At 41.3% G+C, this 26,056-nt stretch overlaps 1 protein-coding gene across 7 annotated transcripts in view; it reads left to right on the forward strand.

The window, feature by feature from the left end:
• Window positions 1-26,056, forward strand: part of LOC119652350 (adhesive plaque matrix protein) — a 71,720-nt gene that overhangs the window by 32,339 nt on the left and 13,325 nt on the right. For 5 of the 7 annotated variants that reach the window (XM_038056452.1, XM_038056763.1, XM_038056609.1 and 2 more), the window contains exons 1-3: window positions 11,260-11,396; window positions 11,476-11,671; window positions 19,994-20,299. In XM_038056452.1, the coding sequence (XP_037912380.1) occupies window positions 11,394-11,396; window positions 11,476-11,671; window positions 19,994-20,299 (505 nt within the window). In that variant the 5' untranslated portion in view covers window positions 11,260-11,393. Of the gene's footprint in view, window positions 1-11,259; window positions 11,397-11,475; window positions 11,672-19,993; window positions 20,300-26,056 lie in introns of those variants that run through there. The other 2 variants (XM_038056526.1, XM_038056686.1) reach the window with 2 other exon arrangements.

The following is a 26,056-nucleotide window of genomic DNA, read 5'->3' on the forward strand; positions in this document are numbered from 1 at the left end:
GATCGTGGTAGAGCAATTAAACCCAGCGCACGAGTTGTTCTGGCACAAGGCTTTGTCGTAAAGCATATCAGATGAGCTCGTGTCGCACACGGTCAAACGCTTTCTCTACATCCAGAAATGCAATGTGAAGAGGACGATGCTTCTCACGGTGTTTCTTCATGAGTGACCGCGCAGCGTGTATTGCGTCAGTAGTTTCGCAGTTTTTGACAAATCCGGCTTGTCTCACGGTTATTTGAACGATTTCGCAAATACTGTTGCCAAGAATGCGTTCAAAAATCTTTATGGAAAGGGATAGTACCCGGATCGGACGGTAATTTGAACATTCTGCTGGATTACCTTTCTTTCTCCACATTGGATCTGTGGTACTTTCCTGCCAGGCAGATGATGTTATACCTTCCTGGACAACCCGATTGAAGAATCCACTGAGCCACAGGGTTAGGTCCTAGCTCTTCGCTTTCTAGAGCTTAGATGTGATGCCTTCAGGTCGTGTGGTTTTCACCGATTTCATTCGTTTTATTGCCTCCTCGATTTCAGTTGCGCTGACAGTTACCCCACCGTGTTTTACGTGGGTATCTGTCCCGCGGACTTAATCCCACGGTCTTCTTAAGACACGGATTGATTTTGTGACCACAATCAGAGCCCCGCCGCAGGAAGCTACGACGTACCAGTCTACACCGAGTGCATCGCTCAGCATTCGTACCGGTGGATGCAAGACCTACCTAAACCTCTACCGAACTAAGGAGTACGGTACCCGTGTTGAAAGGCAACACGATGCTGAGACAAGAAGGTCTCTGTTTGCTTGAAAGCAATCACAACCTCCATGAAGCTCCCACTAAGGGGCCAACCGCAGACAACCGAACTGAACGCACATACAAAGGGAGTTCACTTGAAGCATGTGAATTCCGGGGCTATCTCGGTTCCCATGGTACCAGTATACCCCTGGTAAGGTTTTGTGCCTATTGCCACTTCAGATGAGTCTCCGTGCAGACTTGGGTCTGATCGCCCTAATTAGGCCTTTGAAGCATTCGCCTACTGCATCACGGCCAGCAAGTCAATGCGATACAGCGTCTCCCGGTGCGACCACTATGGGGGTTCTTCTCGGCCACTTGATTTTGGTTCGGCCGACAGGGTTGCCGCCCCATCTTCCTTCCCGCCACCTCTGAGCACCAGTTGCGCTGACAGGTGGAACTGCTTCAAATGTTGGCGATGATTGTGGAAGTCGAGGATGGGCAAATTCTTAAGTTGAAATCTGCTTGAAGTATTTTCGCCATCTATCCGTCGCGGCTCGACGATTGGTAAGCAAAGTACCGTTCTTGTCATTAACGCAGCAGAAGTGTTCGATATCTTGTGTGCGTTCGTTTCGGCTTTTAGCAAGTCGATACAGATCTACAGAAGTTTGTTGCGGATGAGGTGAATGAACGAAGAGTCCTGCATTGGCACAAAGCAATTTTCGCGGAAGAGAGAGTTTTGATTGCTAGGGCTGGGACTCTGGTTTTGGCTGGCTAAAGAGCAGAGTCGGGAGTTAGAAGACAAGTGAAGTTACTAGAAAATATCTAAAGCATTCTAACATAGAAGTATCTGCAGAGAATCCAGAAAGTGTGGCATTTAGAGCAACGAGAGAGAGAGAGAGTGAGAAAGAGAAAAATGATAAAAAAATTCTGGAATCGGAAATTGTATAAGTCTAGGCCAGTAGCCCAAATTTAATGCAAGAATTCTCAGAAATGTTGCTTTTCATTGTGTAATTTTAGCTGATATCGGGGCACAAGCTAAGCTGCGCTGATAAGAGGTGTGAATTTTGTAAAATAACGTATAAGGATTCGAAATGCCAAGGACTCTAAGTACCCTCCCAATCTGCCTACTGTTTTCTGTATTGACAGGTTTGGCGGTGAAATTGTAGTTAGATGCGGGCTTACCCGGATATCCATCAGTTGTCAATTTTCTATGGTAAACTATGGCTCTGCTTTCCTGGCTGGTAAGTTTTCAACTCTGTTAGTCTTCTTGTGTTTAGTTATTATGGAGAAGAAATTGATAAGCGACGAGTTAATTTTTCAATATTGTTAATTTGAAGTTTTTTGGGTGGGGATTCGAAATGCATTTACGCACAAAGTGCCGAATTCTCATTTTAAGACTGATCATCTGCTAAAAGGCCAATTTATCACTTCTGAGACATTAACCTGGGGCCGTCTTCAATCAGGAAGCCAGCTACTTTGCCGTGTTCGATATCCTGTCCGCAAGCATTTAACCCCTTACTGTGAAGCAGCATTGATGAAGGTACCTCTATTTTCAACTGTGTGGCATACATCGTTAATATCTACCTTGCAGTAAATACTCCCGAGCGTCCGCTTTTCCTGGGGGCGATTTGCCCGAAGGCTGTTTGGTGTCCGTGGACAGATGCTTACCCATTGGCAAGAAGTGCTGACAGAAGGGGCTTGTTTCGGCTCGTCCGTTAAGGACTGGGTCCAATTAGATTGATTCCCACCTGGGTAAGTGGAGAATCTGAGTCTAGACTCAGGTTCTCCATCGACGAGCTTAGGGTTCACTCGGGTTGGATCGTCGCGACTGAGATTTAATTTTAGTTTTGTAATAGATTTTTTGGTTTCTCATAATTGGCTGCCATGGCCTTAGTGTTATCGGGGAAAGTAGGTCGATCTCGGCAGAGCCCCTTTTTGCCGAGAGAAGGCCAGTTGAAACTGGGGGTCGCCTGGTACCCAGAGTTGTCTCAACGATGCTTAGTGCTTCAACACATCCTGTTGAGATATGTATCTTCATTGAATGGGGTTTATAAGGTTGTAAAGATATCAAAGAAGAGAGGCTGCTGATTGACAAAAGCTAGCTGTAATGCTGGGTCTCGAAATATCGGTGAAACCCACCAGAAAAATATGTTCTCCGAACAAAAAACTAAAATTAGTGCAAACACAATTTAGGTTTAAATGATACACGGAGAGACATATGTGCCAGTCTAAATAAAATTAAAGTATGAAATACTTCAAGCCCGAAAGCTGAAGTATGTTACGACTTTATTCTCACCATGGTAGGGTAAAGCCATATACATAAAACGTGCTCGAATAAAAAATTAAAAATAAAATTTGAATCAAATTTAATTCACCTACGTTTTCCGAATCGTTAGCATCCCTTCGTGCAGCAGATTAGCATGAGTGAGAGCAGAATTCAATTGACTTCAGCAGGTATTTGTTTTATTCCTTTCGGTGGATTATCATTTGATTTATATCCTTTTGGCGTCAATTGAAGTTTTTAAAATTCCTTTGATATAATGAGTGATGGCTGTTATTCAATACTTCGGATCTAGCCTTCTGTTAGTCTTCTGATTTGAGAATACACGTATTTTATCGTTGAATGTTTCATGTCTTAGAAAGCTATCTGCAGCATATGAATTTTTACCCTTTGTTCAGATATATATGTTCTTTTCTGCAGGATACTCTTAGCTTTGCGGGCGGTATCATGCATTTATTAGCACATGTTGCTTCAATATTGCCAGTATCCTTGAAGGGTCTTCTATGTTTCTAAGTTAACTCCATAAAGTTGTGGGGGATGATACCTTTTATTTTTATTCCTAAAGATGTTTTTCTATAATTTAATCCGAAAAAGCTACATAGGCCTCCTAGCCTCTATTGCTAAACATTCTAAACCGTTTTCATTTGTACACAATCTCCTTATGAAGTCCCTCACCGAGCTCTTTCTAGGTATTTCAAAAGAAGAGGGTGTTTTTAAATAGAAGCAGTAGGCAAGCCTAGAACGATAAATACTAATTTATTAAAGGAAAAGTGGTTCAATTTCTAAACTTCCTGAAGTTTCACCTTCTATACATAAATATTTCAAGCAAAAACGATACGTTTGTGTCTGTACCTTCACACGTTATATCTTTCTCGTAAAAAATCTATGTCACAAAATTATGCCAGTGTCTAGAAAAGATATAATACCGAATATCATGTGAAAACAGCCTACGTGAATCAATATCACTACGGCGAAATGATAATAAAGTTTAGATTCAGACTTTTTTGTTGAACTTGACTGGTACCGGATGGTACTCTCTAGCACTGTCCCAACTAGATAACCCAATCACATGTAACCCAGTCAAGGGAGGACGGAATACCAATAGCAGTTCCATGCAAATAAGCATAGAAAAATCCAGACTTTGGAAATTAGCCGTAACTGGTTTATAGGTGAATTTCCTTATATGAAATCTAACCGTCATCAACAGACATACCATACGTGGTTTCTGCTTCTGTGAAGAAAATTGATTTTCCTGTTTTTACTTTATATGTAGGTCAAGTTATTGCAGGACAGGTTTTGTGGTGTATTATGATTGTTTTCCACGAGTTATGCTGGGGAAAACCAGCCGTAGGAAATGTATGTGTGTCGACTCAAGAGCCCGAATAATTGCAACACGCCACTGGCCTAGAAATCGTGTCACTGTCGAAGGATTTCGGTGCAGTGTCCGCCAGTTGTAATTGCAGGATTATGCAGACTTCCGACCTTGACAACGTGGTGAAATTTATTGAACGAAAAATTTTCAAATATTTACCCTTGAAGTGTTTTGAATATTTATGGGAACATATGTATTATGCATACAAATGGGTTGACAGACCGATTGTTTTGACGGAATGCAAATTGAAGTAATTTGTATATGCAGTGGAAAAATTCTACTTAGGGATGGGATAGGTATGCTAAGTTAGTCATTGTAACAAAAGCACCCGAAATGTGTAAGGATATTGATTTTAAAAATAGAAAATAAAGAAAAATATTAACCCATTTTGAATAGAAGCAGATTGTGCTAGATGTCACACGTCACAAAACAGGAGTCATGGATCGGAGCTACAAGCACAGATTAAAAATTTCTCGATTGATTGTTTTCTCAGGGATTTTCTGAATTTTTTTTTTAGGAGGACACTCCTATTTGTCTCTATCAAAACCAAAGAAGAAACCAGGACATTGAAACATTTGAAAAAAAATTGTGGCACTGCGATTATGAAGGGCATGGTAGGAGTAGTAGATCCCGATAAACTAGGGGGGGGGGGGGCGATTTACATGGAAGAGGGTTTTTGAAAAAGTGTTGCGGAATCCGCCCTTAATTTTACCCAAAATCAATCTGCTATTCTCAAAGTACAAGTTTCTCTTTGCTACGAATCGAAGAATTTCAAAAACGTATGGACCCAAAAATTCCACAGATAAAAGTGTCCTCATATTCAGCTGAAGATTTTATCCAATCGATGTCTCCAGGAAGTTAACAATGAAACATCGACACAAGGCGGACGGACGGATGGTAGGTGAAATCGAATGACCTACGAGAGAAGCTAAGAAGCTTGCAGAAAAGTTATTTGCGATCTGGAATGGGGTACCTCTTGATAAATCCGGAAAATTTTCTAAAAGCATACCCCTTATGAAAAAATGCAGCGGATGCTAGAAAGGTCTCCTCCGTTTCAACTGCTTCGCTGGAACCCAGCTAAAAAGAAACTTCCTAAGAAGATAATTGGTAAAACTCATTCGTTTCCCCCTGCTAGTTCAAATTTTACTGGAGAGGTTTGGAAAACAATGCTTCTCCTATGCCGAATAAACAAACGGAAAATTATTCCCAATTATATGGATAACACATCTGTCATTTTTCAACATGATAAGAAAAGTTTTGATTGTTAGACTAATCTTTGGAGAATCGTTTCCCCTAATATATTAAAAGATCCGTTTTCTTCTTCGATCATACACTTTATTGCACAATTTTTCGTAATACTACACTGCTTTTCAAAATTATAACCGCACGGCAAAATTCTAAGTTCTATAGTTCTCGATATAGATGCAGCTGTCTCATTTTTTCAGCAGTTAGTGTAATAGTCTGTTGTTCGAAATATACCGACTAACGGTGTTAGTCGCAACCGTTCAGAAATATTTCACAGAAAACCGGTTTTGTGCTATTTCAAAAGTATAACCGCGCGCGACTGATACTGTTTGTAGGCTGCTGAAAAAACATATTTTTGTAAAATTGTTAGTTTCTTTTGATCGATTCTGCTCATTGATTAATTTTTTTTAAATATGCCACGAGGGGTTAAGCTTACCGGTTATGAAAAAGGGCAAATTAGTGCCTTATTTAAAGAAGGTATATCAAAACGCGAAATAGCGTCAAGAATAGGCAGATCGGATCGAGTAGTTCGTAATTATTTAAATAATGTGGACAATTACGGTACTAAAAAGCGAAAAGGAAGACCTAGAGTGCTTTCCGATAGAGATCGACGTTCCATAAGCAAAGCGACTTCAAATTCCACGAACAGTTTAAGAGGCATAAGGAACGAATGTAAGCTTTCTGTATCGATTCCGACCATATGGCGGGAAATAAATCGAAATCCTAATCTCGTACGGGAAAAAATGAGGAAAGCACCACGATTACAGCAGCATCATAAGGATGCTCGACTGGAATTCACCCGAAATAACATGTCACGACATTGGGATCAGGTATAACCTTTTTGTTGGCGGATGTTTTCAGCAAAATTATCTTTTATTTTTGATTAGGTAATTTTCTCTGATGAGAAAAAATTTAACTTAGATGGTCCGGATGGTTTTGATGGCTACTGGCGAGATTTGCGTAAGGAACCACGATATCTGTCCAGAAGGAATTTCGGAGGTGGAACAGTTATGGTCTGGGGAGCCATTTGTAGTAAAGGTACAGTGCGTCTAGCATTTACATCGGCGAGAATGAATAGCCAGGAGTACCAGAATGTTCTGCAGGATAATCTCCTTTTATAAACTCTTTTGAGGGCAATGAAGTAATTTTCCAGCAAGATAATGCCAGCGTACACGTAAGTAGGTCCACTAAAGCCTGGTTGGAAGCGAATTCCATAGCCACACTTGAATGGCCAGCCTGCTCACCAGACTTGAATCCTATAGAGAATGTCTGGGGATGGCTAGTCCGACAGATTTACTCCCAGGATAAAGAATATTCTTCCAGAAATGAGCTGAAAGAGGCCATTGAAAGAGCATGGCATGAGTTGACACCACAAATGCTCTCAAAATACATTCATTCGATGCCTAATCGAATCTTCGAAGTGATTAAAAAGCCATGAGTTAGGTCTGCCCATTATTGTTTTATTTATTTTTTATGTAACGAGGTAATTAATGCGGTTATAATTATGAAAAAGGACAATTTTACTTTTTTTCTCAATTTGTTATGTTTTTACACATTTTTTAAGCTTAATTGCTATTTTTAGGTTTCATTTTTGTTACATTATGTTTGTTTTTATACATTTTCGAATTTAATTTAAGTTTGGTTATTTTCACATCTTTTCATAATAAAAAAATTTACTCAGTAATCATGCGGTTATAATTTTGAAAAGGAGTGTATCACAGATGTCTCTAAGATTACCAAAATATTAAATTCATTACAATTCATTAAATTCGTTACAGTTCCTTCACTTTTTGGACCTTTTGTAAGAATGGCTCTTCGCTGGCCGACGGGCAAGATTAGAGTGCCTTTGTGACAAAATGTCATTCCTGACATTTGTCATCACAACCATTGTCAGGCTGTTCGCTGTTTCCACGCCCATTCAATTCGGCGGCAGAGGCGAATTCACGATGGTGCGCAGATTCTACCCGTACATCATCTCCGCGGGGCTACCCGTGAACTCCTTTCGCTGGGCTGTTCGAAGGCCGAGGAGGACGAAAAACAAGGACCACGGTCACGACAGATTGTTGGCTATGCAGAGTAATCCGCTGAAGAGCCCTGTTTTGAGCGGCAAGCTCGAACTTATAAGAGGATGTTAATCTGGCAAACGAAATCCTCCTAAGTTCGTTTAGGCATCAGAGTATTCGCAAATGAAGTAAGCTCTGATCCTAATACTAATAAGCCCAGTGGATGTAACCTCCAAAAGATAGCGGGGAGGCCACCTCTTCGTCCAGTTGGGCACCAACTCTGCTACGTACGCAGCAATTGTGATCCCACATTGGGCGCCAACTGCGTTACGAAGAGAGTAGGGCGTTGCATCACCTGCATCAATAAAACGGTCACCAAGGCACCAACCAAATTCCCTTACCAGGGTTGCCAATCGTGGACACTGATTGCGTGAAATAATATATATGGAACCGGACGGCATGTGCTGCAGCTAAAAAAACTAAATGCACCCGGAGTAAACTACTCTAATATAGACGTGGAGTCTCGAGGCGCGTTGATACCACCAAAAAATTCATTTCCAAAGGAGCTAAACTGCTTAACGGCCTAATAAGGCGCTTGTAAGGGGAGTTTGGTTGATTGACAGCCTTTTTGACCATGTTGGTGCCACGGTAATGCACTCTTTACGTAACAGTATATAGCGGAAAGATTTCGAGACGAAAGTAAGGGTGACCGAACCGCATTGCTAAATTTTTCAATTGTTATATTAAACAAACTGTCAAAGTTGCCAATGATATTGTGCTGTCAAAATATTCAGTAAGCTTTGCCATTTGATCATGAATCATTTTGCGACTGCCTTCAGCGTCCGGTGCCAATATTCCAGCATACCATTGGACTGTGGATGGTATGCAGTAGTCCCATGCCGTTTGAAGCCAAGGAATTCCGTCAAAAGAGTAAATTCGATTTGCCTTCCCTGGTCCCTGACGATAACGGCTGGAACATCAAAGCGGGGAATCCACTCTCGACAGACACTCTCGGCACACGATTGTGACGATTGGGGGTATTACTTCAGACCATCACGTAAATCTGTGAATGATTTTGAGGCAATACTTGAATCCGTGTGAGTTTCGCAAAAGGCCGATGATGGCGAGATGGATGGTGTGGAAGCGTTTGGTTGACCTAGAGAATACACCTACTTCCTTTCGACGAAACGGAAGTATTTTATAACGAGGTATACGGCGAGTAGCTCACGATTGCAGGCGCTGTAGTGGCGCTCCGCCGGGTTGTGCTGTTTTGAAAAGAAGCTTAACGGTTGCCACATTTGATTCAGCCGGTGGTGAACAGCGGCGCCTACCGCTGTATCTGAGGCATTGACGAACACAGCTAGGGGGTGCATCTGGCTGAGGAAATGACAGTAGTGTTCCATCATCAAACTCTTTTTTGATTGCCTCGATTGCATGGACGGCATCAGCGGACCACGCAACCTCGTGGGAGTCTTTAGTTTTGGGTCCAGACAAGTAGGCATTCAGGATCGCTTGGTGATGAGCGACCTTAGGCAAGAAACGATGATAGAAGTTTAACATGCCCATGAACCTTCGCAATCGTTTACCGTGGTTGGTAGGCAAAAGCTCCTTATCGAGTGGCCGAGAAATTTCACCTGCCTTTAGAGGAATCTGCATTTTTCAAAGCAGACAGATAGATTTGTAGATCTGACACTACCAGCCCTGAATTGGCGTTTAATTGGTAGGTTAGCGAGGACTTCACATACTTCTCAACAGGAGGGCAGGGGACCCGCACGACGAAAGCCAAAGGCGAAAATAACGTCAGGTTGGTCTGCAAAGACAGTAGATAATCAATTCACTGAGGTGAAGTTAGACCAGTGCAATACGGCATCTCCACGGATGGAGCTCTCCATATAATACAAGGCATCGCCAAAGCCAATAACGTGTCGATGCCGAGGTGATGCACTAGCTAGGCTTCAATCGGCTTGCCACCGACCAAGACAAATGGCTCAGAGTGAGGCAGATATGGTTGATCAAGGGCACAAAGAGCATGCTTATAAGATAGCCGGGAAAACCTTAGGTTAGCCGCCTTGCCGGGCAAGAGGGAATGTTTAAGTAGGTCTGTTCCGAGGCGGACGTGAACTCGTGCTGAAGCACTTAAAGAATCGTGATGGCACTCAGAGGTCCTTTATCTCTGCACATCACGTGCCATACCCTCTTGAAAATGATCCAGGGTTATTCACTTAGCAAGAGAGATCTCCAAATCATCTTCTTTTTCTTCAGCTCCTGTTTCGTTTAAAAGGGAGGTTGGCTCATTATGATCGGTTGTGCCATTTTGTTTTATAAAAAGCCTGATCTGGATGTAATTGCGAAGCTTTCCAATCCCATTAAGCGTATCAAGACATCGTCGTTTTGGCTGGTCTTTTGGTCGACTTCGATATTCAGACCAATCTTGGCAAGTGAATTCTCGTTAGCGCAAACTACGTCACCATACCATCGAAGACGCTTCACTCGCAATTTTTCCACGATCAGTGCAACCCCATATCGATCACGGATATACTCATTTTGGATGAAATCAAAACGTTTCACGCCACTAGTCCAACCCAACATCTTCATCTCCATTACTGCAAGACGCCTGAATGTGAATGCAATTCCGTCAGCCATTAGAGACGAGCTGCTGTCGATCCGCGGAAGACTAGATAACACTAAAGCTCTGATTATGAATACCGTACCGAGTAAGGCTTTTTAGATCGACAGTATGGGTTCCGTAAGGCTAGATCAACCAGTTATGCCATCAAATTGGTTCCTGCCTTGGCAATAAATGCGATTCATGGAAAGGGTAGTACTACCAAATATTGCGTATATGCCCTGGACATGAAGAATGCAATCAATACGGCCAATTGGAGCCTTATATGGAAGTCTTTGGCGACAGTTGGTGTTCCTATCTATTTAGATGCTATTGTCGATAGCTACTTGCAATAAAGAAACGTCTGATAGTTTTACTGGGTAAGAATCCCAAACATTGGAATGCCTAGTTCGTTCTTTTGAAAATGTCCACTTAGCTAAAATAGGTAGATGGACATTGTGTTTCTTCCCGATTGGCCCGGTCTGTCATCAAGTCATCAAGTCGTGACTTTTATTCGGTGGAATTTAAGATCGGAATCTTTCGTTACGAATATGATTCAATAATCGCAGTGTTTCTAACATTTCTGATGCCAAATTTTAATGCTGTTGACTATTCCATGGAGAGAAAATCCAGATCTAGTGCGAAAGGGGTCTCAGGTCAAAATTACGCGAGCTATTTCGGACCACCGAAGTAGCATATTAACATTTTGCATATGTACATATTGATATCGTACTTTCATCTAGTTTTATGGCCAATCAGTCCTAATATTTTCTTTATTTGGGTGTTTGATTCTGTATGCCTGCATATGGTATGTATTTATCCTAATTTACTTTAGATTAAATCCTCTACTTCTTTTCTAACAAGTTTGTGTATTGCGGACTACTAATGTTACTCATAATTCGATAGTTGACACTAATAACGTACAATGAAGTTGCTCGTAACTTTTAGATTAACTACTTTTCCCCAACATTTCGCCTCACAATCAATAATGTAATAAAACATCAGCTCACTTCGTGTAATATAATACATCAGTCATCAACGTCACACATGTTACTATTAACAATATCAATCTTAAAACTGTCATTTTGAATTTATTTTCCCGTCTCTCCATCTTGAAGCACTTTACCCCCCGAAAGCACTTTAAAGCTTGAGCAAGATGGTTTGTGTTTTCCCTTTTCCCGATAACAATTACTAACTTGACTAACTTCATTAACAGATTTTCTTTTAACACGCTTCAGGTTATTAAATTCGATTTTTCATCGTCATCTAAGAAAGCTGGGCCGAAAAGGTTAGGACCAGTGGCTCCATTGGTTCGTTGCGGCATGGGTGCTGGATTTGAACAAAGGCCATGGACACCGACAGTTAGACGTGGGAAGATTGCGGCTGAGTCATCAAGCCCGGGGCCAGCTTGCGTCCAATTACCTTCCTTATTAGGTAAAATTAGTTTGATACTAGCATTGCATAGCAAGTGTAGCATTGACACTAAGTGTCTCAATATGGTAAGTTGCACGAGTATTTATTTAACGCGAAGTTCAGAAGAATTAGTAATGCTAATTGAAAAAAGCCAGATGCGAATACAAATATTTATTGCTGGAACAGGAAAAACAGATTTTAAAATTTTCAAACAAGTCGTTAATTATAAAGGAAGACGGATTTCCTTTTGGATTATATTTGTATGCAGTTATGCAGCAGTGGTGCCTTGTCGCGATCAAGGTTTGAGACGTAATTTTATTCTTGAATTGTTCGAAAAAGATATAGAATGTAGCTTGAAGCTGCAAGATTATCCCAGTATTCTATGAGGATGAATCATTGGCGCATTTTTGAGCAGGCGGAGGTGGGTTTCCATTTGACTTTTGTTCGATGTTGCTATAATCCCTACCCCTTTCGCTCACCATTTTCCCTGCATAACTTCTCGTTTTAATTGATAAATTGTTCAGAAGGGCAGATCTGCTTTCCCAAGCGGCCTAACCCTTTTCAAATTCCTTTGCAATAGGCATCATCTTCAGTGTCATCCGCTCTATTACCCTCTTTGGTTCCGAGCGTTGATCGACTATAAAAGACAATGAATGGCGTTTCGCGCTAATGGAGTCAAAGATGTTGCAAAATGAGGATATTCGCGGTTGAGGTTGCATCGATCGTGGAAAAATTGTGAACAATTCATGCTAACGATAATTAACTTACCTAAATTGGTCCGAACATCGAAGTGGCTGATATGCGACCAAAGGAACGGCCGAAACAACGGTGGCTTATTACGTTAGATCTGAACTGCAGCTAGATCAGGCTTTGATAGAACAAAATGACGCAATCGATCACAAGAAGCCGACCCTGCTTGTGAATGGGATAAAGGGGGACAAAAAGAAGATTTAAGGATCCTTAAACTTTTATCTGCTATATACGAGTTGCAATTGTAGATTTTAAATTTTAGTATGCGATGCGTTTTTGGTATCTTATACAACAGAATGTTGTTTCCTTCAAATTCTGTTCTCTATTCTGGACTCTCGCCCGGAACACACCATAACACAAAGTTGTGTTTATAATAGTTTGCTCTATCAAAAGTGAAATTATTTCTTTCTTTTAAGTTTTTATTGCATGATTTATCTTAATTTTTTTAAATTCTAATAACATCAATCCTGGCCAAATTTGATTGCCGTTGAACTCCCAGCACTTCTCACCCACTTGTAATACAATGGAGAGGTAGTCTGTTGTTGAAAGTCCAGTTTTGAACCTCAATTATCCGATCCGGATTATCTTTCCCTTGCAGCTTTTGGTTCTGCGCTCCATATGCGCTGAATAAGCGCCGCGAAACAGGCTTCAGTGTATCTCCATCCCCTGGGTTCGTGCAATTTTGTACTTTTTTAAGGTTCTGTTGAAAACAAATTCTTATCGAAAGCGATTTCTTGTCTGCTTTTTTTGGCAGGGAGAAATCCATCGTGGGTACATATCTGTGATCGAGGACGCGCAAGCTATACTTTACCGGAGCTTACCGACTAAAACTTACCATTATTTCTCCATACTATCGTCACGGGATCCCCATTCTGGTATTGCTTCGTGAAGCCACTCCGTTTTTAACAGATCACCATAGATGAATTAGCTGTTACTGCTTTGCGCGATATTAATTCTAGGAGCTTCCTCTCTTTGTGCTGCTTCTGCTTCTTTTAGTTGCTGGTGCATCCGTCTCACTGTTCAAACTATCTCGTTCCATGCTGTATTCACGTTTACCATGTATCTAACCAAATTTTTTACCGTTAAATGCGGCTTTGGCTCTATCTCTAAGCTTCTGCTTGAACTTTTACTTCTACGAAAAGGGACGAAAACGTATTCAACGTCTTTCTGTACCGTGTCTGCTTAAGTACCAAGTCAAGTATTCTTTTGAACGTGTTGGCCTAAAGCTCATCAACGGCGTATCTGTCATATTCTTATTTTGACTGCGAATGGGCCTTCTGGGGTTGGGTCTCCAAATCTTTCCTGTTTTGCAAAAAAGTTGAGGATGTTTGAGTAGCTTTCATCGTGGTTGTTTCCTTTCGCAATGTTAGGAAACCTTTGCCAAGTTTCGCGTGGGCCTTGTCTCTCTGTTGGTGCTGTTGTCCGCACCTAATTTTTGATAACGCGATGCGCATTATTTCTTGGTTTGACGTATTTTGTCAGCGTCATCAATGAATCCAATCTGCTAATCTCCTCCATTCCGGTTAGATTCACGCTTGTATTAGTTACGTTGTCAGGTATTAATCATGTTATTTCGTTTTTCGCTGCGGTGCTTTTTTCTTCAACTTCATTGATCGCATTAACTTCGTAGGAGTTGGAGCTCATCCTTTGATTATTATTTAAGGTTGTGACTTTGTTGTTCTTGTGTTTTTTTAGATGAATCTTCACAGTATGCCACCGATAACTTGTCAGTAGCAGTAGTAAAGGAAGTAGATGGCGATCGCATCTACCTCCGACGTTTGGGTAGATATCCCTGTCTTGAGTTTGCATGCATGTTGTTCGATCCTTAATCGTAAATGTAGTCCTCCTCCTCTCTTTGCACATTTATAAAATCCTCCAATATTTTTTTCAACTCCACTAAATCAATTTCTTTTCAAAAGTAAAAGAGTTTTTCTCCGAACCAGGGTCTCTGTCTGTCACATGCATTTTTCTCAAAAATAGTTACGTGGATTAAAACAAAATTCTGCTGAAAATTTGAAACTGTGAACGTCTACGCATCGAAGGATTTTTGTTAATCAAATATAGCCCCGTGGTGCATCAAATACCGCTCTGAGTATCCCCTATTTAATTGAGTGCGAAAATATAAACTTTTATCCGTTAAAGGTGGTAAGGAGTTTGGTAGGGGGAGCGGTCTACTTTTGTTGGCCTTTTATTTTCCTCTTGTTAGGAACAACAACTTCCAACAGGAGAGGAGGGGAATTTATTAGTTTAGAGAACCCCCTGTCAACTGGATAAGTCACCGGTAGCACGTTTGGTTTGCCAATCTACACTTGATAAGCTTTTCGAACGCTTCCGGTTTTGTCAAGGATGCAGAGCGGTCGGTGGGAGGACGGCTGTTTTGCCTTTGCTGACCGATGCGAGCCTCTCCACCTTCCAGCGGCTGGGACAAATGTTCCCTCCTGCGAACGTTGAATGCGCCTAGCGAGTCGGGCCGATGGTGGAATACCAGTTTAGATACCCTTGCGAGGATATTATTGAGCCTGGAACCTTCTTATGCTTCATATAGGGGGCTGTCTCTTTCAGATGTTTCATAGTAGAAAGTGGGAAACCGAATTCTAATTCACAATCAACTTGCAAGCTTTGTGCTGCGGAGTTTCCTTTTAGTTAATCTGTACTGGGTCTCCGTGACAAACGGTGGAGCTTATGAGACTGCTTCCGCAGATTAGCAATTCTTGCCGTCTGCTAATCCATAGATGTCCACGGCTGGGTGCACTTGGTTGTCGTTATCAAGATTATATCTAAATTTACTATAGTGCCAGCCGCAACCCGCGTTTGCCTTCCCGACGTTCCACGGGCAGGGAGAATATCGCGTTGGTGCATGCCAAGATATATGGTCGATCACTTGGAATGCGATATATTAATTGTCACTTCTCGAGAAGTCTTCAAAAACTCAACATGCTTCTAACGACGGTACTACTAATTCTCACTAGAAAATTTCATCGGAGCTTGGTCGCAGCATGTTGCCATGGATTCGATATTTAAAACTACGGGCCCCGTTTTCCATCATTTCCTAGGTCTGTTTCCATCTTCGGTTTGAATCAAGCATACTTACCCCATTCCTTCCAGCGAGCTGTTCTCAGCAGGAAGTATGGCTGTTTCTGCTTTTCTGCTGCAATCCATGTTTCTTTGTAGAAGAAAAATCGGTTCAGGATCTCTTCCAGCCATTGAAGTTACCTCCAAACATAATCCTTCTTCTGGGCGCAACACAGCGTCCCCAGTGAACCAAGTCTGCATTGAAAATCCGTTCTTCCTAAACACTGAATTCAGATAAAGTCATTCCCTCGTCCTTGGACCCAAACATAAAGTTGGGCGCCGTTCCAAATCCAGATGGCAGCGGACCAGTCCTGAAGACCGGGCCCTTACTGGAGTTCACAGCATATGCAAAGCTCTTACCAAATGTGCCACGATTCCTGCTTTTCGTTGCAAGTCTGCGCTATGAGAATCCCCGCCAGATTGTTCCCATTCAAAGCATCTCCAACACTTGGTGGGGGTTACCTATATTTGTATCCAGCCGATTCTGATTTTCTCACAAAGAGGGCTTTTGAGGGGTGTTTTCCCTAACTATTGCCGAATGGTAGCATTCCTTGTCAAATTGAAATTATTGTAGATATATTTACCGGATTTGTCGTTCTACTATCGTATATTTTTATCAATTTCTTTGTCATAGCAGCATATATAGGATATATCAGATAAACCGTATCTACCATTTATCGTTTTTATATTGCACTTGTAAAAAAATATTCATTAGCTTTTATCGTTCTTTTAATGGATTTATTTTATTGGATATATCTGCTTTGATCGTCAAATATCATATCGTATTGATATCGTATCTTTGCGGAAGCTTTGTAGATTTTGTTTTTTTCCTTGGGGAGGCGTATCTTATATCACTACCAGACATACTTACTGTATCGCTACATATTTATCTTACTACATCGATTATTATATCGCATGCATTAATCAAATAATCTCTCAGCATAAAGAGTGAGAAAAGTCGATTAGAGGTCAATTAAGGGTCGAGTTAAGAATGAACAGGAAATTACAATCAGCTAGTGGCCCTGAGGAAGGGAGTAAACCGGTCCCGAAATACAAGTATCTAAGTAACAAAAATTAATTGTAGTAGGAGAGCAACTGGTGGTTTTCAATAAAGCTTAATTACAAGAAATCGGGACACAAAAACGATCATTTGAAATTATACTCAGCCATTCACCCAGTTAAGATAAAAAAAACTTTCGTATTCAGTAAGGAAACCACAAGGATTTTCTTATTTAAGGGGGTCATCCCGTGTGAAAGCCGTTTTTTTTGCCTTTTTTGAAAAATTATTTTGGAGGACTGGATAAAGATAGAAACATGATTTTTTCACCATATATTTATTGATATCTCTAGTATATGTGACAAATTTTTCAGTTTGATATCGCAGTCAGTTTTTGGAATACGTGTCAATTTATGCACCCATCTCCAAAAAAAGATGTTTTTCTGCTGCCACGCTCGAGGGCGCTGTGTTCATCTGAGGAAAAAAACTAAACGGCATTTTACTGTGAACAATATTCCACGGTCCGCAAACTAGGATAATTAGAAGATATTAAAAGGTAAATTTTTGGTGGGCCTTTAAAAGATAAAGATATGTATTAAAGAAGCCGTGAAAATTTCAAAGAATTTGGTTGGATAGATTTTGAGCTATGGTGGCAGCCGATTTTCAAGATGCAGTTTCGAGAAAAACGCATTTGAAAATTTAAATGTGATTATCAACAGTAAAATTTTAACTCACCATTAATCTGCTATACCTGGTCCATAGAGAGCACCCTCTGTTTCTTCAAAAAAGTCTTGTAATGCCGATTGTACTCTCTGGTTTCAATTCTGGTTCTTTTAGCGAGGTCAATCGATCTTCGTTAGGACCGCCAAATTCGTGCTTCATTACGGCGATCGGCATAAACCTGACATATGTGACCAACTTGACATCCCATTGTCACTAGGATTTTGAGAATGCCATTGAATCCTTCATTGAAAATAATTACAGCCAGAAAAGTGGCTATTTCTACGACCTTGGCCCCAGAATGAAGGTGTTTAGGAGCGAAAGTCCAGATCAATGCATTTAACGACTCATTGTTATTCTGGGTCTCTGCTCCTAAACATCTGTTCAAGAGATCATCTCGTGACAAATCTTCGTAGATTGGTTTGATGACTGGTTGAGCTTATTCAGTCAAATGTGCCTTCTCGTGGTGGAAACTATCCAGTTCTCCTTTAGCTTCGGCTTTGCGCCATTTGCATCAACTGTTTCGTCTGCTGGACAATTTTGATGCTGAGGATTTTCCTCTGTAGAACATTTATGGAAGAAAGTTGCCAAAATTGGTTGCTTCATTCCTTCTATCGAATTTGCGTGTCGACGAATAGCTAACCCAAAAAATCTAGTGAGGTCGTTAATGACCTTATCAGTAAGTTTTCCAGCCCCTTTTCCAGCAATGCCTTTGTCATTCTTGTTTGCATTTCTAAGCCGCGTTCTCATTGTTTTCTCGACATGTCCTACGCATTCCTTTTTTATTACTACGTATGTTTTATTATTTGCAGAAATTTGCAGAAATAGCCGAGAAAACTCCAGCAAAATCCAATATACAATATACAAAACTTGTTGCAATTGGAACATCCATGTTCATGCTTGCTAAAAGTTTCTTTGCTGATGTTGATGCGAAGTCCTCTCTGATAAGTATCGATTCCCATGGAATACTCGTTTTTTAGTGCGAGCATCACGTTGAACGTTAAAACGATCTCCCTTCGTACGATCCATTTAAAAAAATCACTGAAGACACAAACAGCACAATAGTTACAACAAAATATAACTGAGTATAGCTTGCAATCCTTTCAGTGTTCACTCTAGACTGGATTATCCTTTTTATTCCAGTTTAGACAATTGATTGGTTTTCCATCTTTTTATATTTATACCTGGGTTCGAAAAAAGATTCGATGCTCTTTCTTATCGACTACTCTAGCCGCGGCTGCAAACTCCTTACCTGTTTTTAATTTCTGAACGACTCGGAATATCGGAAAATCCTTTGCCCACATATTTTCCACTATATATAGATACAATTTATGCAAAAAAAAATAATCGATTCCTCCAACCTGACACCGGGATGACCCCCAGTTAAGGGAAAGTCGCACCGCGTCCTTGAAGAACTATTGTGCGCCTTTTATAGGTTATAGTGTACCTATTGATCACAGTATCTCAAGCAGGCTTATAAGCGTTAGGAACTTTAGTATGTTCCCTACTTCCAGATCTTTCAGCTTTGTATCTGATATTAAGTGTTCTCCCAGATGCCTCGACCTACTTTGCACAAGTTCCGGACACTGTCCCAGGACGTGTATAGAGGTTTCGTCCTCCTCCTCACAAAACCTGCAGGCAGTGTCCGTAGATATCCCTAGCTTCCCCAGGTGCTAGTTCAGCCCACAATGACCAGTGAGAATTCCCACTTTGATTCGGAGGTTCTTTTTGGTGAGGTTTAGGCAATCCTTTGTGTGCATGGGTTCGTATTCCCCAATAAGCACCCTGGACTGCTCTATCCCAGTATAATTCCCTCAACCGTTCCTTTTCATTTCTTAGATTCATAGCCATGACCCCGTTTCCGATTCCACAGAAGGGTTCTGGCCCGTATAAAGGCGTCCCTGCTCCCTTCTTGCCTCGTTGTCTTCCAACCCAGCATGGCCCGCAACCCAAAGTATCCCGACCTTGTTGGACGAGCCGAGTGTATTCAGTCTCTTAAGGCATTCCCATACCAGTTTAGAGTTCACCTGGTTGGACATAAGTGCCTTGATCGCTGCTATAGCAGATTAACGATCAGATAAGATTTTATGGCCAAAAATTACATTCCACTTTATAAATGCGTTTTTCTCAAAATTGTATATTGAAAATCGGCTGCCACCATAGCCCAAAATCTATCCAACCAAATTCTTTGAAATCTTCACGACTTATTCAAAACATATTTCTGCGGTCCGCAAACTAGGATAAAGAAGCCTTAAAAAAAAGTTTAACGCGACGCCAAAAATTTAGCTTTTAATATTTTTTAATCATCCTAGCTTGCAGACTATAGTTAAGTCTTGACGTTTAAATGCCGTTTACTTTTTTTCTTTAAGATGATCGTAGCGCCCTCCAACGTGGCAGCAGAAAAACACATTTTTTGGAGATGGGTGTATAAATTGCTCTGTATTTCGATCGGGCCAGAAAAATTACTGTGCACGCTCAAGATATTAGTAAATCTATGGTACATATATCTTTATCCAGTTCTTCACAAACATTTTTTAAAAAAGGCGAAAAAAACGGCCTTCACACGGGATGACCCCCTTAAATAGTATTGGCCAGAGTCTGAATGGGTAATAAGCGGGGCTTTTATTCCACCTTCGCTTTTCAACTTCCATTCATTGCAAGAAATTATTTTCTTCAATTATTGAAGTTAATTAATTTTTACTCGGAATCCTTGGGAAATTTACCTCTCAATTTGTTTTCAATTCATCTCAAAGTTTGCTCCTATATATTATGTATCTATTAATTTATATTTCATTCACTTCCAGGTACAAAAGTTCCGGATTCAAAAAAACAAGCTTCTCCAGCTTTCAGTTTTGGATCACGTCATCGAGCTAAAGACGATTCCATCGGCCCTGGACCAGCTGAGTATAATATTACCGGATTAGGAGCTAAAGGTCGTGATAACCCTCCGGCAATGTCCCTACAAAGTCGTCCAAAAGAAAAGCAAAAATTTTCAACCCCCGCACCAGGCGAATATGATGTAAACCGTGCCGGAAAGATGGTGGTGGGAACATCACCTAAGTACACGTTTGGTTTGAAAACTCAAACCGATAAGACCAGTACCACTCCAGGTAATTTAGAAACACGATTCATTCATGAAGGAAACACAATCATTTACATATCATCAAGACTTATCATCCATTATGAAATTGCGCCTTTAAAAGATATTTTGCCTGAAGAATTCGCGTTGCAGAGATGAGAAGATTAGAGAATTGTTTGATAACTGGCTGAAATTGGGATTGATAATGAGCAGGTATTGAAAATTGATATGATTTTCACTTTAATCGTAGTTGTTTTGAGAAAATTTTAACGCAGTAGTTTTCAATATTCGCAGAAGAAAGCTAGTAGAATTGGTTTTTATTTTGGCTGTAGTAGAGTTTAATTTTATCCCCTTGAAATAATTCTGTAGCTTCCTCGAAAGCATCCCGAGATATGTTTGACCCAAAGGGTAGATTTTTTTATGAAGTGGAAACTGCATTCAAACTGAATTTTTTTGTAAAAGATCCAAGGAACGCTTTAGCAGGAAAATAGACTGAAATCATTGAATTTGTGGAACAATGGAAAAACAATAGATTGTCCTATGTAGACAGAAGGTTACCCAAAACCGAAAGTGGCCACGTCGCTTATTAGTGCTGAAGTAGCGATGCAATAAAAACATCCCTAAATAATTTATAGTATATATTTGTTGTTGCTGTTGTAGGTTTAAGTTATCCGGCGATGTCCAGGCAGGCTAACAGGGAGAGCTAAGCTCACTAGTCCGGCCCACAATGATCGTACGTGGGGACGAGGATTGGCCAGGCCTTCGGCCTATGTGTGCCAGCTCTCACTCGGTTTTTGGACCCTGGGGCCTGTGTTGCATAGAATATATTACTGGAATGATTTTTGGAGTACTTCAAGTAGTATTTAGAAAAATAGGATGGAGTAAAGTTGCAGTTGTGTGGAGATCGTTAGAAACAATTTTTGCTACGGCATGTGGTAAGAAACGCCTGTTAAAGCGACATCTTTTCGTTTGAAGCGTAAATCATTTTCAGTTGGTAGCGGCAAGGCGGCTGAGACACAATCTATAGGAGGTATAGATATAATATAGGATTTTCTTTAGAATATACGGAAGACACTCTTTGGAATCTTCAAGATAAACTTCTTAAGGTTTTTTGTAGGACACCTTTTAGGTTTTGCCGGAATTTCTTTTTATAGGCATAGCGAAGGGTTCTTTGGGGCCCTACTGCATAATAGGACATGTTTTGGATAGTATGGATCTCTCTCAGTTGAGTATGAAACAAGATTCTTTCTTTTTTGCTGTTCAACACTATTATATTCCCTCCCATCGAGTGAAGCAAGATGTGGCACTACCTACAATATGGTATCTACTGAAATAAACCCCTTTTTTTGTATATATATGTGACCGGCTGGAAAGAAAGGGACCTCATGTCTAAAAAGTACTTTCTGAGAAAAACGCCTTTAAAGTTGGGTGGTCGTCATACATAGTAAAAATTTTTGTGTCATGAAATTGCCGTCAGCCTTCTTTAAGGCAGATATCCAACGTAAGTATATGGAAGCGTGCCAAGAGGACAATTTGGAAACCGTCAAGCCAACTGATTATTTATGTAATGTTTGTCAGCAAAATACAGCTGGCGTAGGCATGCCTCCGAAATACACTGGACGCGACCAAAAAAGCCACACTAGACGAGTATTTCCATCATTTGAATCGAGTCGAAGTGTAACGGAAATTCTACCAAGATGAGATTACACGTGCCAAGAATGCACTCAAAGGTTCACTGATGATTTTATCCTTTTATTTTGCTGAAAACGTGTACTACCCTGCATCCCCGCTGGCTGTTGCTTCGTCATATTTCAAAGGAGGCCGAAAGGGGTAACTGTTTGAAGTTAATAACGAAGGTACAAAAATGCTGTTATTATCATGTTACATGACTTTTTACTGAAGGTGCCTCCAGTCAACGAATTAGGCTTGTTTTGTGACAATACTGTAGGGCAGAACAAGAACAATGAATTCATATAGTACCTAGCATGGCGCGTTCACATGAAATACATTCAGAAAATTTTTGTTAAACTTTCTTTTAGTGGGACACACTAAATTCGCTCCAGACCGTATGCAAAGACGAATGTAGACACCTTCCAGGATCTCGTTGTATGCATCAACGGCGCAACAACCGGTATCCTGTCTAGGTCTGCCTTAATAAAGAACTCCAGACATCCCGGTTTTGCGCTGAGGTCCACCATTTCGATATCCCTTGAAGCTCTCTGGCGTCCTGAGCTACGCCATCGCTCCATCTCAGACAGGGTCTGCCTCGTCTTCTTTTTCTACTATAGATATTGCCCTTATAGACTTTCCGGGCTGGATCATCCTCATCCATACGGGTTAAGTGACCCGCCCACCGTAACCTATTGAGCTGGATTTTATCCACAACCGGACGGTCATGGTATCGCCCATAGATTTTGTCGTTATGTAGGCTACGGGTCGTCCATCTTCATGTAGGGGCGAAAAATTCTTCTTAGGATTCTTCTCTTGAACGCGGCGAAAAGTTCGCAGTTTTTCTTGTTAAGAACCCCAGTCTCCGAGGAATACATGAGGACTGGCAAGATAATAATCTTGTACAAAAAGAGCGTTGACCCTATGGTGAGACGTTTCTTGTGGAACAGTTTTTGTAAGCTGAAATAGGCTGTGTTGGTTGACAACAACCGTGCGCAGATTTTATCATCGTAGCTGTTGTCGGTTGTGATTTTCGACCCTAGATAGGAGAAACTATCAACGGTCTCAAAGTTGTAGTCTCCTTTCTTTATTCTTCCCGTTTGACCAGTGCGGTTTGATATTGTTGGTTGGTTGGTTTTCGGTGCTGACGTTGCCACCATATATTTCGTTTTGCCTTCATTGATGTGCAGCCTAAGATCTCGCCTACTCGATCTGGATAAAAGCAGTTTGTACGTCTCGGGTCGTTCTTCCCATGATGTCGATATCGTCAGTATAGGCCAATAGTTAGGTGGACTTAAAGAGGATCGTACCTCTTGCATTTACCTCAGTATCACGGATCACTCTCTCCAGGGCCAGATTAAAGAGGACGCATGATAGGGCATCCCTTTGTCATAGACTGTTGTTGATGTCGAATGGTCTTGAGAGTGATCCTGGTGCTTTTATCTGACCTCGCACATTGGTCAGGGTCAGGATAGTCAGTCTTTTCAATTTCGTCGGGATACCGAATTCTCTCATGGCCGTGTACAGTTTTACCCTGGCTACGCTGTCATAGGCGGTTTTAAAGTCGATGAAAAGATGGTGCAACTGGTGTCCATATCCCAACAATTTTCCCATCGCTTGTCGCACAGAGAAAATATAATCTGCTGCTCATTTGCCTGGAGTGAAATATTTTTGGTATGGGCCAATTATGTTGTGAGAGTACGGGGCCGGCCTAGCGACTTATGATTTTTAAGCCGATGGATTGCACGGACTGTTCCTTCTACACTTGATGGTGGCAGTATTTGTCCGTCGTCTTCAGTTGGCTGGACCTCCAACTAGCCGATGTTCAGGTTGTTCAGTAGTTCATCAAAGTACTCAACCCATCGCTTCAATATACCCATTCTGTCGGAAATCGGATTTCCCTCTTTGTCTCGCAGGATGGGCATCGAGGTGTATAAGGCTTTATCTTGCTGACTTATTGGTAAAATTTGCGCGCCTGGTGCGGTTGCTCCCTGTATTTTTCGAGTTCGCAGACTTGTTGGTTCTCCCAGGCTTCCTTTTCCCATCTGTGAAGTCGCTTCTCGGCTCAACGGAGGCCGTGATGAGTTCCTGCGCGTGCCCGCGTCCTTTGAGAGTGCAACACTCGGTATGCAGGATTCTTCCGTTCCATTGCTAGCTTACATTCATCGTCGGCTTGTTCGACTTTTCCGACTCTTTTTGCGGCTGGGGCCAAGTATCTTTGTGGCCATGTTTATAATAACGTTATTCAGGTGACTGTCAAGATCATTTGTTCATGCTTCATCTCCAGGACCTTTGTTGACTGTGGTTATTGCGGCATCTATTCCCCTAGGTGTTGGGGTGGGCTGTGTTGTGGATGGTTTCAGAGTTAACTCTCATTTGATTGTCAGAGGGGATCATCATGGCTAAGAGGTGGCGGCGTTCAATCAGCACGTGGCCAATTTGGTTGAAAGTAGTCCCGTCTGAAGTGACCCTCGTATGTTTCTAGACCGCTTTTCGCGCAAACTAAGTACTTCCAATAACCATTTCATGTCACACTGTTAATTGAGCACATGGTTTTCTGGATGGCCGCTATAATATATGGTGTAGCGGCTCTTCACCAGGAAACCGGTCCCTGTCTAAAGCATCTCCTGAAATGCTGTTATATCAGTCCTATGTTGGGACAGGGTATCGGCTAGCTGCTTGGCAGCTCCATCTTTGTACAGGGAGTGCACGTTCCATGAGAAAATACGCTACTGTTTTGGCTTGGTAACCAGTTTTTTCTGTGTATGGTTGTTAGCCGCGTTAGTCGCTGGGGAAATCTATGAACTGAATAATTCTAACATTGGAAATAGCTTGGTGAGTGCTCTAAAGGCTCTTTGAGAGACGTGATTCCAAATTCTATGAGGGTGCAATAGTCAGGTGATTCAGGGAAGAAGTGTATGGTTTTATAACTCTCCCAGGCAAGGCTTTAAAGGGCTAATGAAGGCCGCCTTCGTGCGTCCCTAAAAACGTGATATAAAAAGGATGTCTTTTGTCTCCCGCGTCGCATTTGGTGATTTTTAGACGGCAGTTTTTGTCACTCAAGGAGAATGGAGCAGACGAGAGTCGGACGTCAGTGATTTCAAGACTTTCAGAAATATCTTTTAAAAGGGTTTGTCAGCGCTACTCGCAGAAATAGTGCAAGTGGAAGACTCTTGATAGCAAATGAACGCAAGGGGACTAGGTTTATTATGGACTTGGACGTTCATCTCGGAAGTTGGAAAATCATCTCGGAAATTGGAAAATCGCACGGGTCTTATTGAGCATTAAAGCATTTCTGTTTTATCCTGTATTATTGGTCTGGCATTTTAAAGGTCGCTGTATTTACTTTTTAGTCCCAGCCATCCGTTTTTAAGCTTTTGTGTAAAAGAAAGCCTGATTAAAGTCAATTTACTCTCTGCCTGTTAGTCTGTCTGTCTGTCACACGCACTTTTCTCCAAAATGACTTAACCGATCCCAACAAAATTTAGTGGACAAATGGGAACTATGAAATCCCACGCATACAGCGGCATAAATTTAGGTGGAGTTTAAAGAGCGGCTCCCCCCATGTAAAAGGGGGATGTAATAATTTTTTTCATCGAATAAAGTCATGTGGGGTATCGAATGAAAGGTCTCAATTAGTACTTTCCGAATTCTGGTGAAGAACTTTGATGTATATACGGATATTCTGAATGAGAAAATCAAGGATCAGTAATACTGCTTTGAATACAAACTTGGAGTATTGCGTCCTTCTCATGGTTGATTTTGTGTGAGAGACCTTTCTAGAATTCAATGAACATGGATTTAGAATCGCCCGTTTTTTGAAGACTATGTTTCACAATGGGTAGCCTGTCCTTCATGGCGGAGCTTGAATAATTTCTTTAGAGTAATTTTGATTTTCGACTCCGTTTACTAGAGCAATTTGATATTAGAAACTTTCGTTTTACCCGTTGAATTCCGTGGGTTCAGAGGGTTTTAACTGATAACACCAGAGTTACGTTGCCATTAAGGATCCATCAGGGGAGACCAGTTGGGAAACCGATGAAAAAACGGGCTGTAGCGCTGCTCAATCTTTCCATACTCTTACAAGCTTTCCAAAGAGAGTGGTCGGTACCCGGTGTCG

The sequence above is a fragment of the Hermetia illucens genome, chromosome 1 (assembly GCF_905115235.1).
Source record: "Hermetia illucens chromosome 1, iHerIll2.2.curated.20191125, whole genome shotgun sequence".
NCBI lineage: Eukaryota > Metazoa > Arthropoda > Insecta > Diptera > Stratiomyidae > Hermetia > Hermetia illucens.